Raw genomic sequence first — 17,471 nt, forward strand, 5'->3', positions numbered from 1 at the left:
TTTTCAGGACTATGGTGAGCCAATTATTAAATTATTAAAAATTATGTGAGCTTACAGTTAAATGTGTTATATATCTTAAAAAGAATACTCAAAATTTATCAGTTCCTATTTATCTTGCTGCCTTTTACTATTATCTACGCTTTTCAGCATGGGTTGACTGTTTTTTCTAGAAGGGGCCAGGTAGTAAATACTTTAGGTTTTCAGTGTCTTGTCTCAGTCACTCCACTCTGCCATTAAAGGGCAAAAGGGACCAGGACAATATGTGAATGAACGAGTGTGGCTGCATTCCAGTAAAACTTTATTTACAAAAACAGGTGGCAGGCTAGATTTCAGTGATGGGCCATAGGTTGTGAACTGCTGCTCTTAAAGTCTTTTACACCTGTTGTATCTATGTGGTGGAAATCCCGTATCACAGCATCCAGATGCATATCTCTTCCCAACTCTGAGTTCGATGATAGCATGATAGCTTATGATATGGTAGTGGGAATTTATACCATGGAAATTACCAAATGCTACAAATCAGGGCTTGATTCACTATTTTTTTTTTTTTTTTGGTTATTAATTTGAAAAAGTGATGGAGAAAATTACTCAGAAGTATACCATGTCTATAGCTGTATTGTGAATAGCACCAAAAAATGAGGACATGTTCTCTCAGTACTTGAAAACTATTATCCAATTCAGCAAGGAAGTCACTCTCGTCACCAACAATCGGGTGAAGTTCCAACGCATGTCTTTGTTCTTTCACTTTCATCTTACCCCGCTGACTTACATGAAAATATCAACCAACACTTACGTCGGAGCTATACTTGTTTGTCAAGTTCGATCTCAGGTTGGCCAGGGATCCAAGAGTTTGGCAAAAATTAATGAAAGCATTCTGTGAGAATCAACTGACTATATGAAATTTACGAGAGAGAGTCTCAAATATTTTATTATTTGTAAATCGTATGCGTAATAGCCCCTCATAGGTAAAATGTATCATACATATCTGTATCCATGCACATTTATTCAGAGAGCAAGTTGTAAAACATTTAATAGCAGGGATTGTGATGGGAAAGAACTGACAGATGAACCAGGCAGCAAGAACTAACGGTGTGTGTGTGCGTGTGTGTGTGTGTGTGTATGAAAGAGAGAGAGAACAACCCTCTCCCAGCACACTGAACGGAAAAAGCAAAACACATAGACCTGACCAAACCAAAAAGGAACGTGTTTCCTGAAAATTCTACATCATAAGAAACTGAACTGTGTTGGGTATGGAGGAAGTAGACAACTGGAATAGATGATTAGCTGTTTCTCCTTAGTACTGATGGCAGGCCCAGGGCTCTCCATAAGTCCTTTTCCTAGAAGTGACTTTCTGGGGGAACTCACAGCCCTCACGAGGGCTCTCCTTGTGCTGTTCTCTCTCCTAGAGTGCCCCCCTGTCCAAATCCTATCCCTGATGAAGCATGCATTCATTCATTCATTCATACTTCAAACATTAACTTGGCTCCTACTACACACCTTCACCGGGCTCTGGATAGAACCACAACCCAAACAGCCCCTGCAGGTCAAAGGCTGTGCAGACGGCAGGCTGGAATTTTCCTTCCCGGAGTCCCTGGGCACTCAGGCCACTTTTCACCCTCTAGGTGGCCAGTGTTTCCAGCCCGCTGCATGGCAAGTTCCTGAGTCCCTGGGAGGCAGCGACCAGGGCTTTTCCACCATTGTATCCCACGCAGAGCCCAACCCAGTGCCTGGGCATTTGGTTACTCTCTAGTGAATTCAGTGGTCCATGATGCACTGCTCTAGCTTCATAACCTCATCCCTCATCCTGGTTTACAATTTAACTTTAGCAGGTTGCCAGACCCAGGTTAAATGCTGGGCTCCAGCTAAAAGGTGGGAGAACGATTATTTTAGGTGTAATTATCTCCTTCCTTCTCCAAATTAAAGAAGAGAAGGTCCATCTTAAAGGAGAAGAGGGTCGCTTGAGCGTGTGGGATAATTTTTACTCAACGTTTGCAAACTCATGCTCTACCAACCAAGATGTGGTCACACTTGACTTCTGAGGTTTGCATTACAAAGCTCACTCTATCTAGAATTCCCTACTGATTATGGGTTTTCTCACTACACGTGCATCCTATTGAAATGCTGGTGTGCCCAGTCCTTGGCCTTGTTCCTCCTAACCTTAAATCATGGGTGTTCAACTCCTTACTCTGAAAACTGGTAATTAGAGGGAAAGACTTTACTTTGCCTTTTTAGGAGGAATTTAAAATTTCACCCCTGCTGATGAGATACAGGTCTTCTTTATAGAAGAATGTCAGCCAATGAATGTCAGCAAATAAATAGATAAAATGACAGAATTTGAAAATGACCGTTGTACAACCCCCCAAAGAAGTAGGTGATCCAAGCAAGGATTATCGATGGATGCCAAGCTGATTCCATGAAATTTCTTATCTGGGAACTGGGCATTCACTTGGTGCCAAAGCACCACCCACAGAATGACATGCCGATCGCAGAAGGAAAACAGCTTTGCCATGGAGAGAGGTGGGCACCCCCTTACCAAGTGACCGATACCTAATAATGGGGTGCCCTGACATGGGAAGATGCTTAATGAAGTGCTCAGAACTACCTGGGATGTATTCTTGCCAAAATGTAGAGCCTAAATTGGAGACTTTAGCTCTAACTTCAACTATGAGGGAAAAAACAAGGCATAGAAAAACAAGATACGTGACACCATGAGCGGAATGTGAAGCATTTTAAATGGTCATGTTTTATAGATGTATACACAAAAATACCTACATACACATATATACAGATATACACACACATATGGGGGCACTATTCTAGATTAAAACTGATGAAAGAGACATAACAACCGAATGTAATGCATGAACCTTGACAGAATCTGGCTACGTACATTAAAAAAAAAAAAAAGTAGCTGAGAAAAAAGTAGCTATGAAGATTTTTGGGAGGGTAACGGGAAGTGTGAATATGAACTGGATATTAGATGTTACTGGGGATTACCATTCGTTTTCTAAATGTGATACTGGTATTACAATTATGTAGGAGAATGCCTTTATTTTTAGGGGATGCATGCTGCAGTATTTATAGGTGAAGTGTCATGCTGTCTGTGACATACTTCCAAATGGTTCAACAAAAGCACACATACGTATTTATAATAAGATGAGGCTCTGAGAACTTGAGTAGTGGCCCAAGGTTACACAACCAAGATGTGTCAAGATGATAAATATTTCGAGGTGAAGTGTCATGCTGTCTACAACTTATTTCCAAATGGTATAGAAATATCTATCTTTATAAGAAAGCACGATAAAATGTGCACTAATTTTTCACTCTAAGTGATGCTTAGATGAAGGACCATAGTACTATATTGGCTTTTTTTGTGTGTGAAAATTTCAATATTAATATAAGATGGAGGGGCAAAGAAAGAAGGCTGCAGGGTGGGGGTTACATCATACCTGAATTGAGAAACTTTAGGCTGCGCAGGGGTATCTGTGACTTGGGGCCCAAATTATAGCACTTTTCCACTGAATTTTCACTGCTGGCAGAGGGACCCACGGGGGATCCCTAAGCTGGGCTGGGCCTTTTTGCATTCTTGCTCCAAATATCCACCTGAACAGAAACTTCAGGAGTCCTGCCAATGCTTAGAATCTCAACAACTTTAAAATATCAGGCGATAAATCAGAAACTCATAAGTCATCTCCAGACCGTGTTTAAAAATGAAAACATAAATGTGGAATTGTTTAAAGGACACAGAGTTTCAGTTTTCTAAGATGATAAGAGTTCTGGAGATTGACTGCACAACGTGAATGTACTTAACACTACTGAACTGGGATCCTTAAAAATTAAGATGGTTAAATTCTTTGTTATTTGTATGTAACTGCAGTTTAAAGAAAAAGAAAGGAAGAAAAGAAATTAAAATACAGGTACATGAAGACACGTACCTGAAAAACAAATTGGATGCGAAGCCGAAATGTAGCACTCTGTTGACTGAAAATATTTGAGGAAGGAAAAAGGGAAGGTATGGTCCCTCCTCCCTCATCAGGTCAACAATGGAATGGTCTGGTAGACAACGGAATGGCCATGAAGCGTAAGACTTTAAGGCCGAAGTACGTGGTGGGTACAGCCAGCGGAGAGGCTGGGGGAGCCTTCCTCAGAGAGAGAATGTGGCCCGGGCCCTGCAGAATGAGAAGCATTCACTTAAGGGTAAGGCTCGAGAAGCAGAGGACCCCACCAAGGCAGAGAATGGGACTAGGAAGGCGATGGCTCGTCTAACGCTGTGAGGGGCAAACCACCTGTGGCATTTGGAGGGGTGAGGGAGGCAGGACCCGGAATACTACGTTAGCTGTGGTGGCTGGGGGAGTGATGAAAGGTTTTCACTTGAGGAATAACCTGATAAAATGCGACTTTTCAGGAGATTAATTTTGAAGTGGTATGCAGGAAGATGGAGTCAGGGAGACCAATTAAGCAGCTATTATAAAAAATCTAGGTAGGCTACGAGGCAGACTAGCCTGGGGGTGGGGGTAGGGAGAGCGGAAAGAAACGGAGAGGCGCCGAGAATCACTCTGATGACAAGAGAGGGAGGGTAGGAAGAATTGGGGGGGCTTTCTAAAGACTAGTAGAGAGGAGGAGATACAGAGAAGGCTCTGCGCCTGCCTACGGGAATCTCGGGGTGCAGTAAGGACCCCCGTGGGGGGCTGTCCAATGCAGCCCACCAGAGGCGTGAGCTGAGCCCTCTGTGGGGAAGAGGCCAGACCCACCAGAGTCACCACACAGAGGGAACGTCTGCGGCGTGAGCTGGGAGCCAGGTTCGCCGACGCAGAACAGACTCTGGAGGGAGCAGACAGGACACGAGGAGCCGGCAGAAGAGGCATAAAAGTGGGTGTCACCAAAACTTCGGTGAAGAAAGTGTAATTTCCAAAATGCTCTAGGACGGTCTACTATTTAATGAAATCTCTAAGAATTCCATTTGGAAAACAAATAGCTCCCTAATCTGTTTAAGGCTGGATTACTATTTATTGGGTTTGCATAAAACTGAACATATCTCTATTTTCAATTGTCTTCTGCGTTCAGCATTTGGCCTGAGCCTCTGAAGGTGGCAGGACTCATGTGAATTCCGTGTTCTCGTTCAGCCTTGTCCTGCTTCTTAAAGGATGGTGAGGAAGGCCACAATGGTCAAGGCCAAGGATGCAAGGGAACAGAAGAAGCCTGGAGTTTGGGGACAGGGCTCACAGGCCTGTCATTGGTGGGTGGGCCAAATGCAGTCAACCTCACCCAGATGTGACCAGTTTCACTTCCCCATGTTTCTCTTTCTTCCAGCCAGTCTGGGGCAGATTCTGTCACGTGTGGAAGGTGCTCCAACCCACACGCACTCAGCCCCTGCCGGAAGGATCTAATCACCTGCCGGCAGACCAAGGGGTCTGGGGCCTGTCAAAGGTCACCTGAAACCCCACACTGATGAGGTGACTGAGCAGGAGAGGGGACAGCACTGAAGAGGGAACACGTCAAGAGCTCTTCTGATCTGTGAAACCACTGAGAGTGAGACTGAGAGAGAGCGAGCGAGTGAGCGAGAGAGAGACAGAGACAGAGACAGAGAGAGGCAGAGAGAAACACCAGCTCCTTCGGGACCAGCCAGGTCATCACACACAAAAGGCTAAGTGTCCGGGTTAACGAAGAGTAGGTGAACTCCAAAGTCACAGAACCAAAAGTTACCACATCGCCCTGGCCTCTTGTGGCAGACGCCCTCTTTGCCTTTCGCACCTGCTCCAGTCCCCTCGGAGCCAGTGACAAGGAGGGTGTCAGCGTGGCTGAGGAAGCAAAGGTCTTTCACACCCACTTAGCGGGCGCATCACCCATCAAAAGGACACCTCCAAGGCGGTGGATATTGAAAAGCTATCTTCCTTCCATCATCCAAAGGAGTGCACCCTTCATGAAAACACTAACAACAGAGAACCTGAAAAGCAGCCTAGAAAATGTTCAAAGGGGGGGAAAAGAAAAGAGAGAAATCATCACTGTCGATAGATGCCCCTGGAGTTGCTTGGCAACCATCTTTGCTAACACCTTCTCCCAAAAAGGAACAGTTTGAGTCAGCTCCTGAGATTTCCCTGAGGCCAGGACTCCGACCACAGAGGCCCCAGAGCTGGGGCTTTGGGATGGGAAAGCGGTTCACTGGGGGCGGGGGGACGGGGGGAACCATGGGGCCCTCTCTGCAGGCTTACCCACATGAGGGGGGAAGGAAACTGGAGCCATTTTGCTTAAAGGACATGTTCTCCGTCACAGGGCTGGTCCTGGGGTCCCGCCTGCCTCACCTTAGTCCTAACCCTGCTCCTGGGACAATACTGGGACCCAATAAGAATATGGCCTCTGGAATCAGCCCACCTCTGGGTTCAAATCCCAGCTCTACTACTTCCCAGCTATAACCACCTTGGGTAAATCACTTAACCTCTCTGAGCCTCAGTTTCCAATCTTTAAAATGGGCTCGATAATAGGAATTGCCTCATAGGGTGGTCATAAGGATTAAATGAAAAAATGCACACTAAGCACTGTGCCTGGCACCTGGTCAATGCCCAATAAATGGCAGCTAGGATTGTTATTTTTAAAGACACATAAGCAGTGACCTAGAACCCCTTAAGCCAGACCTAGGGAGTCAGAATCTCTGGGAGTGGTCCTGGTGTTTTTGTTTTTAAAGAGCTTCGCAAGGGATTCTCAAGGTGGGCAGAGTTGAGAGCCATTTCTCAGAGCCAATAAATAGTGGTTCAGAAAGTTTGGTGAACAGCAAAGCCACCTGGAGAGCTGTTTAAAATACACATTCCTGTGCTCCACTTCCGGTCCTCCCGATTCAGTACGACCACAGCCTGGGATGCTCAGGACCTAGAGATTTGATTGCAGGGTCCCCAGAACGACCACACTGTGAAAAACCGAAACTGATACTCACTCTTGAAAACTAATAGCACTGGGACATCGGTCCAACTCCTTGTGATTTTATTCCTGGCATCCTCAAAGAACCGGGGACAAAGTGTTGACCCAGAGATGCCTAGCAAACCCCAGGCACACTCCTGGAGGAGTAAGGTCGCCACGTGGCCCCTGGAAGTGGCAGCCCCATCAAGGCAAAGACGAGCACCGACATGCCTGGTAAAAGCAACAATCATCGTAACGAGAGCTTACGTTATTGAGTACCTGCTGTATGCCAGACAGCATCTCATCTGTTTTCACAACAACCCTGAGAGCTTATCCCTATTCTGAAAATGAGAAAATTGAGGCTCAGAGAAGTATCGTACTCCACAGCCAGTAAGGAGCACAGGCAAGATTTAAATAACCCTCCACAAAACTTCCCAGGCTGCAACACCAGTGCACTCCTGTGCTAAAATACACAGGACATAAAATCTGCCACTTTAACCATTTTTAAGTGTACAGCTCAGTGGCATTGAGTATATTCACATGGTCTTGTAGCTGTCACCACCATCCATCTCCAGAACTTAGTCATCTCTCCCAACTGGAACTCTGTGCCCATTAAACACTAACTCTCCCTTTCCCCGCCCTCCCCCTGCCCCTGGCAACCAGCACTCTACTATGATGTCTCTATGAATTTAACTACTCTAGGCACCTCTGTAAGTGGAATATACAGTATCGGCCCCTCTGTGCCCAATATACTCTTTTTAAAAAAGATTTTATTTATTTGAGAGACAGAGAGAGAGAGCATAAGCAGGGGGGAGGGGCAGAGGGAGAGAGAGAGAGAAGCAGACTCCCCGCTGAGCAGGGAGCCCGATGCGGGGCTCAATCCCAGGACCCTGGGATCATGATCTGAGTCGAAGGCAGATGCTTAACGACTGAGCCACCCAGGCGCCCCATGCCCAATATACTCTTAAAAAGAGCCAGATTCCACTATGGTCTGATAAGACCAAGCCAGGAATGTGTATCAATCATCTTTAGACCCTGGTCGATGGCATCAGTTTGGGTGCCCAGTGTCCCCACGTCCACTCCAGGTAGCCATGACCTACTGGTGCACTGGGGCAGGCAGCTTCCCCACTCCAGCCAGAGAATCACATCTAGCTCCGTAGAGTAGATACTGTGACAACTCCTTCCATCATGGAGTCACTTTCATCTTCCCCACTCTGGTGACCTGCTACCACTTTGTCCTGCTCTAGTGAGTACTTAACTTGGCTTCCTTTTTTCTTTAAGCACCTGATCCTTTAAACTTGGCAAGTGGAATTGTGTTATGAAACCACAGGTACAAGGATAAAGCGTCTACATAAAAACAAAAGCGTTCCTCACAGTGGGACTCCAGCTTTACCTAGAGCCAACTGGGCGAGCCAAGTCTAGCCCCTGAACGGTAAGGATCCTCCACCTCAGCCCACTTGCAGGAAGGGATTTCCCAGCCTCTCCTCATTAGTTCAAGTGCCTCAGGGTCCCAAGCCAGGTCCATTTGGCTGAAGTGGCCAATCTGAGTTCTGCCACAGGAGGGAATCAGAGAGAGCCAGCCAAACAGCATTAGCTGGAGCACATCATCAACACAACATTGCACCAAGAGTTTTAGGAGAGAGAGATGTGGACGTCAGTCTTTGACACTCGGCTGCCACAATGTGGAAAAAGGCCAGCCCATTGGCTAACCGTCTTCCTCTCCATTACGGCTACATTGGATTATTACAGTCACAATTGGACTCCCAGTGGTCAAGCCCCACGGATTCTCCCTGTGAGGTGAGACGGGACAGGGCACTCCCAAGAGCTGGATGTCTCCCCCACCCAGGGCTCTCTTCTCCCCGGAGGAGCCCTAGCTCAAGGCTCCCTCTCCGTGTGGTGTTGTGCTGGCCTGGGGGAGGGCCAGTGCGGGTGCTGAGCAGCGCTTCTCCCACCTTCCAGTGCTGCCTGTCTTGCTCTCTGTGGCGCAGGGGGCGCTCCAGGCTCGCCCCCACGTTCTGGGATTCTCCCAGTGGTGTCTTGTCCACAAATAGTTGTTAGCTGTTCTTGTGAGGAGGAGTGAGATCAGGAACGACCTAAGTCGCCATCTTGGTGACATCACTCCTAACTGCGGGCACTAAACGATCCTAGTTTGCAGATGTAAGCACTGGGCTACCTCAGCCTATGGGGTCCGTGGGTAAAAGGAATTTGACTAGGACAGGGTCTCACTGTGTCTGCGACTACTTTAGGTCTACTTCTGAAGGAGGTCATGAATGAAATGAAGTGTCACGAAGGACAGGTTAGCCCAAAGGATAGAAACACAATGTACATAGAAAAGCACGCAGAAATAGAATCTGCCTCACTCTCCTAAATCACTTCGGAAGCCGAGACAGCCAGCCCCTGAGACCCACGAGCTGCAGTGAACACGGCCTTACAGTCCTAAATAATGCCACAGACCACTTGGCACACAGGTCAGAAGCCCTCAGGAATGAGACTTCCTCTGCCCATCCTATCATCTAATCTTGAACATGGAAATCCTGAAACCAGCTGCTTTGCTCTCTGTCATGTGCATCCCCATTTCAGACAAATCCCATGGGTAATCAAACTGCACAGAAAGCCAGTTGTATTTCCAGCCTGACTTTTAAATATACACTGAAATCTTTAATGCTTCACCATGGCGCTTTTGACATTGGGGGCCACCATATAATAACTGCCATCATTATCGGAATCGGCGCCTTGGGGTCTCCTCTACCCACAGTGAGGGAGGACTGGGCCACCCAGAATTAGAACCCGAATCTCACCGCTGTCACCATTTATGACAGAATGGAACTGAAGGTTTGGAGCAGTCATCTTGGAAACCTTTGGAAGAGAGCTCCTGGAGGGAGGGAGTCCGCTCTCTTTAGAGAGACACAGCCCAGAGCCAGGGGATGGTCACAGCTCCACGTACACCTGCCGAGTATGCACCGTGGTTGACCCCCCTGGAATGTAGGCCTAAGACACAGATGGGTCGTAGCAGAATACTTCTGTGACTAACTTAGTCTACTTTTCTTGTCTTCTTTTCCAGCTTCGCCCTACACCAGTGATTCTCTATAGGGGTGATTTTGCCCCACCCCAGCGGAACTTTGGCAATGTCTGGAGATGTTTCTGGGAGAGGAGCCACTGGATTCTACTGGTAGAGGCCAGGGACATTGCTAAACAGCCTGCAATGCCCAGGACGGCCCCCACCACAAAGAAGGAGTGCCACTGGTGGGAAACTTTGTTATTACTCTCTGCTCTGTGATCTGCACTCTAGTGACAGACTTCGTTGTTTCTAGGACCTCTATATTCTCTCACACTTTGGGCCTTCGCACATGTTGTTTCCTTTAACTCTGTCCTGGCCAGCCCTGCACATGGAAACTTCCATTTGTCCTCTAGGTCTTGGCATAGATAAAATGTCCTCAGAGGGAGGCCTTCACTGAGCCCCCTAATGTAAGTGAAGTCCCTCCAAAATGCCCCACAACGGCACCCCAACTTTCCCTTCCAGAGCGCTCACCGCAGTCGCCACGACTTCTGGAACGTCTGCCTCCGCTGCCAGGATGGAAGCGCCATGAGGCAGAGGCTGTGCTTTTTCACTGCTGTCCCCCAGGCCTAGCACAGGGCTGGCACGCTGTAGAGCTCATTCAGCCTCCAGGGCTCCGGGAGGCCAACAAAGCAGGAGGGGGTATTCACAACTACGCAAGACACTCAGAGGCTTAAATGATCATCCCACTAGGCAGGCACCAAAAAGCAAATGGGGTAGCTCCTTACGAACGGACATGGACCACTCTGTAAGATGAGCGGTCATGGCGAGACACCAGGCTGCACTCCAGGATGCTATCACCCACACGGGGGAAGCGGGAAGAAAAAACCGTGTATGAAGCTACTGGAAGCAGCCGGGGGCGGGGGGAGGAGGGAGACTTCCTTTTCATGGCATACCCTTTTGGATTTTGCAACCTGTGAACATTATTAAAGAAAATACGAAGCATTCGAATGGCTGTGTGTGTATGAAAGTCGACATCTAGAGATTAAAAAAAAAAAAAAAAAAGGATTCGTGTAGAATGACATATGATGAGAATCCAGCACAGCAAACTGTGCTTCGAAGCCAAATTCACATACAGCGTTTCAAAGTGTGCCCACCCTCACTTCCTGTTTTGGAAGCAGCCAGAACCACATTTTCTCCACATGAAGACCCGGGCACATGGAAATGCTTGTATGTATAAAGAGACACTCATTTTAGAAGCTTTATGTTTTCCAAACTAGATGGCTTTGAAAACGCTCTCTCTCTCTCTCTCTCTCTCTCTCTCTCTCTCTCTCTCTCTCTCTCTCTCGGCTTTGCGGTCTTGGTCCTGCCCCCCCCGCCCCCCCGCCCCAACAGTTGGAGGCAACTACAAAGCTTATTCATTCTCCAAGCCTTTCTCCTCCTTTCCAGCCTGCCTCCCTACCACCTGGAGGCCACTCCGTCTCTCCTGTCCTTTCATCCCAAAGGCTGGGCGAGACGAGAGAGATGATAATGAAACGCCAAAGCGAACAAATGTTGCTGCTTGTTAGCCAAAGGGGAGGCAGGTAGGCTTAATGGACAAGGAAGTTGAAATTAATGGCAAAAATGAGGTTTATCTGTGTAATCTGTGGACTTGGTGTCTTCCCATCTCCTATTAGCATAGATACGGAGTTGTCTGTATAATGACAAAGGGAAGCCGCCCGCAGATTCCCATAAATCTCCACCACTTGTCGCTGGCTTCCCTGGCTTGGCTTTTAAGAACACTTCACTCTTCCCAGGTCAGTGGCCATCTTTGCCTCCAGTTTGCTCCCAACCAGCCACAACTGCAAGACTCCTAAACCTGAGCTGGACACGTTCCCACGTTCCCGGCTTCCTCCGGCGTTCCAGCCCCACTCTGCCAGCATCTCAGGGGACAGCAGCAACCTCTTACCATCGTGGCAAGACCTTAACTGGCCCCAGAACAGTTTCCAAACTGGAAGCATTCCGCAGGTTTACCTCCATCAAATCAAAACATCTGGGAACATTAAAACACAGACAAATGCCCAGAGAAACCAGCGTAGGCTTCCAAAAGACCCAAACAAGGATCTTCGGAGGACTTTCTTGTCTCAGTGACCAGATAAAACAACTTATCAATCATTTTTTAAATTATTCTTTACATCTCAGCAGTCCCCCGAGAGAACGCTGTAAACCCTCCTTAGCCATAGGCCCGAAACTGCCTAAGTATATTTTCTAACTTCTGATAAAAGTTATCAATGACTACATATTAACTGCGCCCCATGAAACACACAGATGTCATAGTAATCGGTTTTTCAAAAATCACTAGCTTTATAAAATCATGATAACATGGTTTACTCTAAAAATGAAATTTCTGATACAGGATCTCTCTTCCATTCGTCACTGGGTAGTTGAAAGTCCTAGTTAATTATAATAATAAAGTGTTCTAGGACTGGCTTCATTAATAAGTGATAATGATATAATAACAGTTAAAAAAAGAATAAAGGCAAACATTATGTGCTTACTGTGTGCTGGGTCCTTTTGTATTACCTCAGTCAATCCTCACAACCCTGTTAGCATCTCCATTTTGAGCCATATGCACCCTGTTCCCGATTTATGAACTGACATCCTTAAAAAAAGTTCAGGTGAGGCAGTGAGAAAAGAAGACCATCCTTCTAAATCACAGAGCTTTTTCCCAATTAGCTGGGAAAAAGTCTTCAGATAAATCTATGAAACTAGAGAGAGAAAATTATTTTAAAAGGTTAGCTAGATGAATGGGCTTCCTTGGAATTTTCTCTCACAGATGAATTTCACATCTTAGACTAATAAGGTTTCTGGGACCCCCCACCCCTTAAGGAATCTCAGTGCCGCACTGGTCCAGGCTGACTGAGGTCCACTTATTCTCCACTTCGGGGGAACGCATGCGCCTGGGTTTTGAACTCAGACCCTCAGTGTTCTTAGACTCCTAAAGGCCACACACTCTTCACAAACTATTTGCTTGTGTAGGAGATGTGGTGATGTTTGCCACCAAGAGATTATAAAATGAGAAAACAGACCCAGTGTGTAGTAGTTAGTTAAGATATTTTTAATGTGAGGGCTTGATTTTGTTGCTGTTGTTTCTTTAAAAACAGCCTGGGTGGTATGACTGGATCTCAAATAGAGGTACATTCAGTAGAGAGAGTCAGGGTCAGCCATCTCAAAGGGACCCTGGGGGACGTGTCATCCCACTCCCTACTTTACAAGTGAGAGGAGAGGCCCGGAGAAGGGAGCCGATGTTCCCAAGGTCATACAGGGGGACTTCAGGAAGCTGCCCCAGAGCCCTCTCTCCTGCCCCATTGGCACTCCAGGCAGCCCTCGGCGTAGCCCCACGTCACCACCTCCAAGCATGGAGTTCGCGGCACCTTCTGAACCCAGGTGACCATCTGGCAAGGCTCAAGGGTGTTTGCCAAATTCCTCTTGCCTGTGATTTTCACTAACTTTGGATGAAATAATAACATGAATGCGAAGAATTCACTACAGAAATTCTGAAGCATTCGGTTAACATTTCATCCAGGTGGAGAACTGAAGCCACAAAAGGTGAAAGGAATGAGGAATGAAGAAGGAAGCACATTCCAATAATCAGGCTATTCCAAACGCCGGCGAGTCCTTCCTGTGTCTTCTGAGGCTGTGGCCAGATAGAGGCAGAAGGCAAAATGTTTCTTCTTTCGCATTTCCAGCCTAACTTTCCTCCCTTATAGCTTCGTCTATAAAACATATCATATCACAACAATGGTCACAGCAGCGTTATTCGCTGCAGCCAAAAGGCGGAAACAAGCCAAATGCCCATCAACAGATGGCTGGATAAATAAAACACGGTCTATACCCACCATGGAATACAATTTAGCCGTAAAAAGGAAAAAATTGTGACACCTGCTACAGCATGGATAAATGATGAAAATGTTATGCTAAGTGAAATAAGCCAGACACAAAGGGACAAATATTGCATTTCAGAGAGAGAGGGAGAAAGGGGGCAGGGAGAGAAAGAGGAGTGGGGGAGGGAGAGAGAGAGAGAGAATTTAAAATAGGCATCTTCATAGAGACAGCAGATGAACAGGTTTCCAGGGCTGAGGGGAAAGGCAATGGGGAGTTATCATGTAATGGCTACAGGGTTCCTGGTCGGGATGATGAAAAAGTTCAGGAAATGTATAGGGATGATGATGGTTGTACAACACTGTAAATGTACCTAGCACCACTGAATTATACTCTTTAAAATGGTCAAAATGGCAAATTTTACATTATATTTCTTTTACAACAATTTAAAATATTTAAAATGTGGATCACATCCCTTGATTTCTCAGTTGGAATTCCTAACTCATTCACTGCCATTAAAGCCCAAACTTCTTTTCAAGACCTGCTTCCTCCCAACTGCATCATGGCCAATCTATGCATTTCACACCCGTGGATAAACACGATCACACCTAGGTCACTTTGTGTCCTGGAGACCCATCCACAAACACATATCCATCTGGAGGCCACCCACGCGGTGACTCCGACAAGAAGGCCCATGGCGAGACTAATGCAACCAGTGTTTCTGGAGATTCTAGCAACCAAACATACCAACACAGAATCCCAGTTCAACCCTTCAATTCCTCACCATGGTGGTGGTGGGGGGATAGATATTTACTACTACATCCTCTCCCTCTAAAGAAAACTGTATGCACATACCAGGAAGACCTTCAGGGATTGCTAACCCAAGCTTGCTCCACCAGGCCCACAAACAAAGAGATTTCACCCCATACATGGCTATTTGGTGAACTCAGCAATTGCATGTTACACTGAACAGTGGGTGTCCTTAATGCAAACGCATATAATTAGGAGCTAAATCTTTGTACCTTTACAGGACAAAGACTATAATAAGCAGGATGTACCACTTGTGACTTCTGAGGAAAGGCGAGCTTTTCATTTTTCCTTAAAAGAATCTATTTCCCAAGAGGCAAAGAGAATCTGAGAACAAGAGTCTTTTGAGATGGACGCAGGGAGGAAGGCGCAGAATATGAGTTTTGTGCGGTATGGTCAGAATCTGTCACCCAGGCCTGAGAGGTACGAATCGGTGGCACACCATGACCTTTACTCAACTTATTTAAAGGTTTTCACAACCTCATCTTTTTTTGTGGAAACCTTTTCATGGCCAGTGGTCTGACAATGGAGTCCCATGAGCTCTTAAAGATCTCAAGAGTTTATAAAGAAAAACAATTTCTAGTGATACTTTCCATTGCCAACACGCATGGACATTTAGCGCCAATAAGCTGCCACTTGTAAGAATTCCACTTGATATTGTTCCCTTGTGCATCCTGGAGACACATGGCAGGACCACACTACGATATTTAGAGGCAAACATCTTTAGAATAAGGTTTCGTTCCCGAAGTGATTAATTAGCAGGAACACTATGCTAGAGAACTGTCCTTGAATATTTTAACCTCCATGCTATTTTTTCTAAAGCACAAATTCTCCTCTCACTGGATGGTCAGGAAATCCCTGGGCACAGAAAACCGACTGTCTTAGGTGGTGATCCACAAAACGCTTCCAAGTAGGTTTTAACTGCCTTACAGGGTGCTATCCTGGTTTATGAGGGAGACCATTCTTTGGAGTCTAACTGGCCTTTTTTCCATTCATTTTGGATGAGCAATGCTCCCACGGCCTAGTGATGGCTGAACTCCTTCAACACTTCCCACCAACCTCTTCTGCCCCCTCATGCCTTCCTCCCACTCCAATTTCAGCCAGCCATGTTTACAAGACACCAGTTAGTAAATCACAATTCAAATGAACCCATCCATTTGTTCAGCAGAAAGTGGCCTCTGGAGTTGCTCCATGTGAAGCCCACAGGCCAGAGTTACATATGGAAGGCCTGCAAACACGAACAGGATATGATTTATTTATGACGACCATGTGTGTTTGATGCCCAGTTCCAGCAGGCCGTGGCTTCCCATCCCTGCCTCAGTCTGGGATGACCTATCTACTCACTGTGTCCCATTTCAGGTACTATATTTCCAGGCTGGGGAAACAGCGATGTGCGACCGGCGGGGGGGGGGCTGCACACACAGCTGCCCCTAGCCCTGCCCGCCACACAACAATCTGTGACCAAACACAAAGTGGGCCGAATGTAACTTGCTGCAAAGGTCTGCCATGTACAGTGGTTTTCAGTGGAGAGTGGAGAAGTAGCTGCTGGAATGACTGACCATGTGGGGCTCATTAAACTGTTGTGTATGTACCCACAAGGAAGGCTGGGATGTTGGTAAAGGGAGCCCCGCTCCTCATTTCAGAGATTTCAAGACACCCCCCACCCCCCACCACCATTTGGCAATGATGCTCCAAAGGTGAATGGCAGATATGCATCAGAAGGTCCAAATGTGGACTCCGGCTTAAGTGCTGTAAACTTCTGCCTTCCACAGTCTCCCCCCTCCCCCCCCCCCGTTGTATTTATACTTTGAAAGAAGTTAACATGAAGCAGTAGTCACCTGGGCGTGCTCGATTTTTGACAAGCCTTAGTCACTCTGTACCCAGCAGAACAATTCACATTATAGTCGAAATCCGGTGAAGATTCTGCCACATGCTAACACTAAAATGCCAGTAGCTCACTTACCTTCTTTATTAAGCCTCATAACCTCCCTGCTTTTTCCACCCTCTTTTCCAGCCTCTTCTAAATCTACATCTGCAGATGAAAAAGAAAAGGAGAAAAGAAAATGAGGAAAAAAAGATCAAAAAGGGGGGGAAAGCCAAAGTCAAGGGGGGGGGAGAGTGTTTATTTGCAAACAGATCAATATAAATACTGTACATGAAAAATCTTTCAAAAATTGACAATGCAACATTTTCTCCCAAGTCCGGATTGCCATCTACCTGGCCCAGATAGGTACCAAAAAAACTATGCAAGCAGCAACAGAGTAGCCTTTTAAACAGATACACCGTGGGGCTGTGAAAGCCCACCCCGCGGGCTGCCACGGGGAGCCGGGCACAGACAGACAGACAGCCAGCCCTGGCAGCAGGGCCTCTCTCTGTGCATTGATGATCTGTCTCTGTGTGTATTTATTTAGAGAGAGAGGGAGAAGCATGGAGGACACCGGGGGCCACTCTCTCTCTCACACACACACTTTTTCCCAGTGGCTCTAGGTGAATGGAAAGGTTACAGGATAATAAAAGGAGGAGGAGGCGGTGGGGTTCTTACTGTCGGAGCAGTGTAATTTGGCGGCGTCGATCCAGGAGGACCAGGGTTTGCCCAGAAACGCCTCCGGACTGGGCACTTTGCGATCCAGTGTCGCCATTGCTCTTCCTTCTTGTTGCTTTTTCCCTGTTCCTTCGGCAGCAGCAGCCGAGAGACACGGGATTCGAGAACGCTCCGACGTCATCTTCGGAACGTTCCGACATTGAGTGCTCTGAAAGGGGGAGGGAGGGAGGGACGGGAGGAGGGAGCGGGGAGGCGGCGGAGGAGGGGAGGGAGAGAGAGGAGGAGGAGCCGGCGCTCGGCGCCCGGGGCCCGCTGGGCTCGGCCGGTGGCGCGCGGCCGCCAGAGGCAGCAGAGAGGCGCCCGCAGCTCGCCGCGCGC

The 17,471-nt window shown here is 47.1% G+C and overlaps 1 protein-coding gene across 8 annotated transcripts in view; it reads right to left on the reverse strand.

Moving 5' to 3' along the window:
- Window positions 1-17,297, reverse strand: part of ATXN7L1 (ataxin 7 like 1) — a 228,333-nt gene extending 211,036 nt beyond the window's left edge. For 6 of the 8 annotated variants that reach the window (XM_032402354.1, XM_032402351.1, XM_032402352.1 and 3 more), the window contains exons 1-2: window positions 17,094-17,297; window positions 16,515-16,583 (exon numbers count right to left, since the gene is read on the reverse strand). In XM_032402354.1, the coding sequence (XP_032258245.1) occupies window positions 16,515-16,583; window positions 17,094-17,274 (250 nt within the window). In that variant the 5' untranslated portion in view covers window positions 17,275-17,297. The remainder of the gene's footprint in view (window positions 1-16,514; window positions 16,584-17,093) is intronic. The other 2 variants (XM_032402350.1, XM_032402355.1) reach the window with 1 other exon arrangement.
- Window positions 17,298-17,471: the final 174 nt, after the last annotated feature.

The sequence above is a fragment of the Phoca vitulina genome, unplaced genomic scaffold (genome assembly GCF_004348235.1).
Source record: "Phoca vitulina isolate PV1807 unplaced genomic scaffold, GSC_HSeal_1.0 scaffold4, whole genome shotgun sequence".
NCBI lineage: Eukaryota > Metazoa > Chordata > Mammalia > Carnivora > Phocidae > Phoca > Phoca vitulina.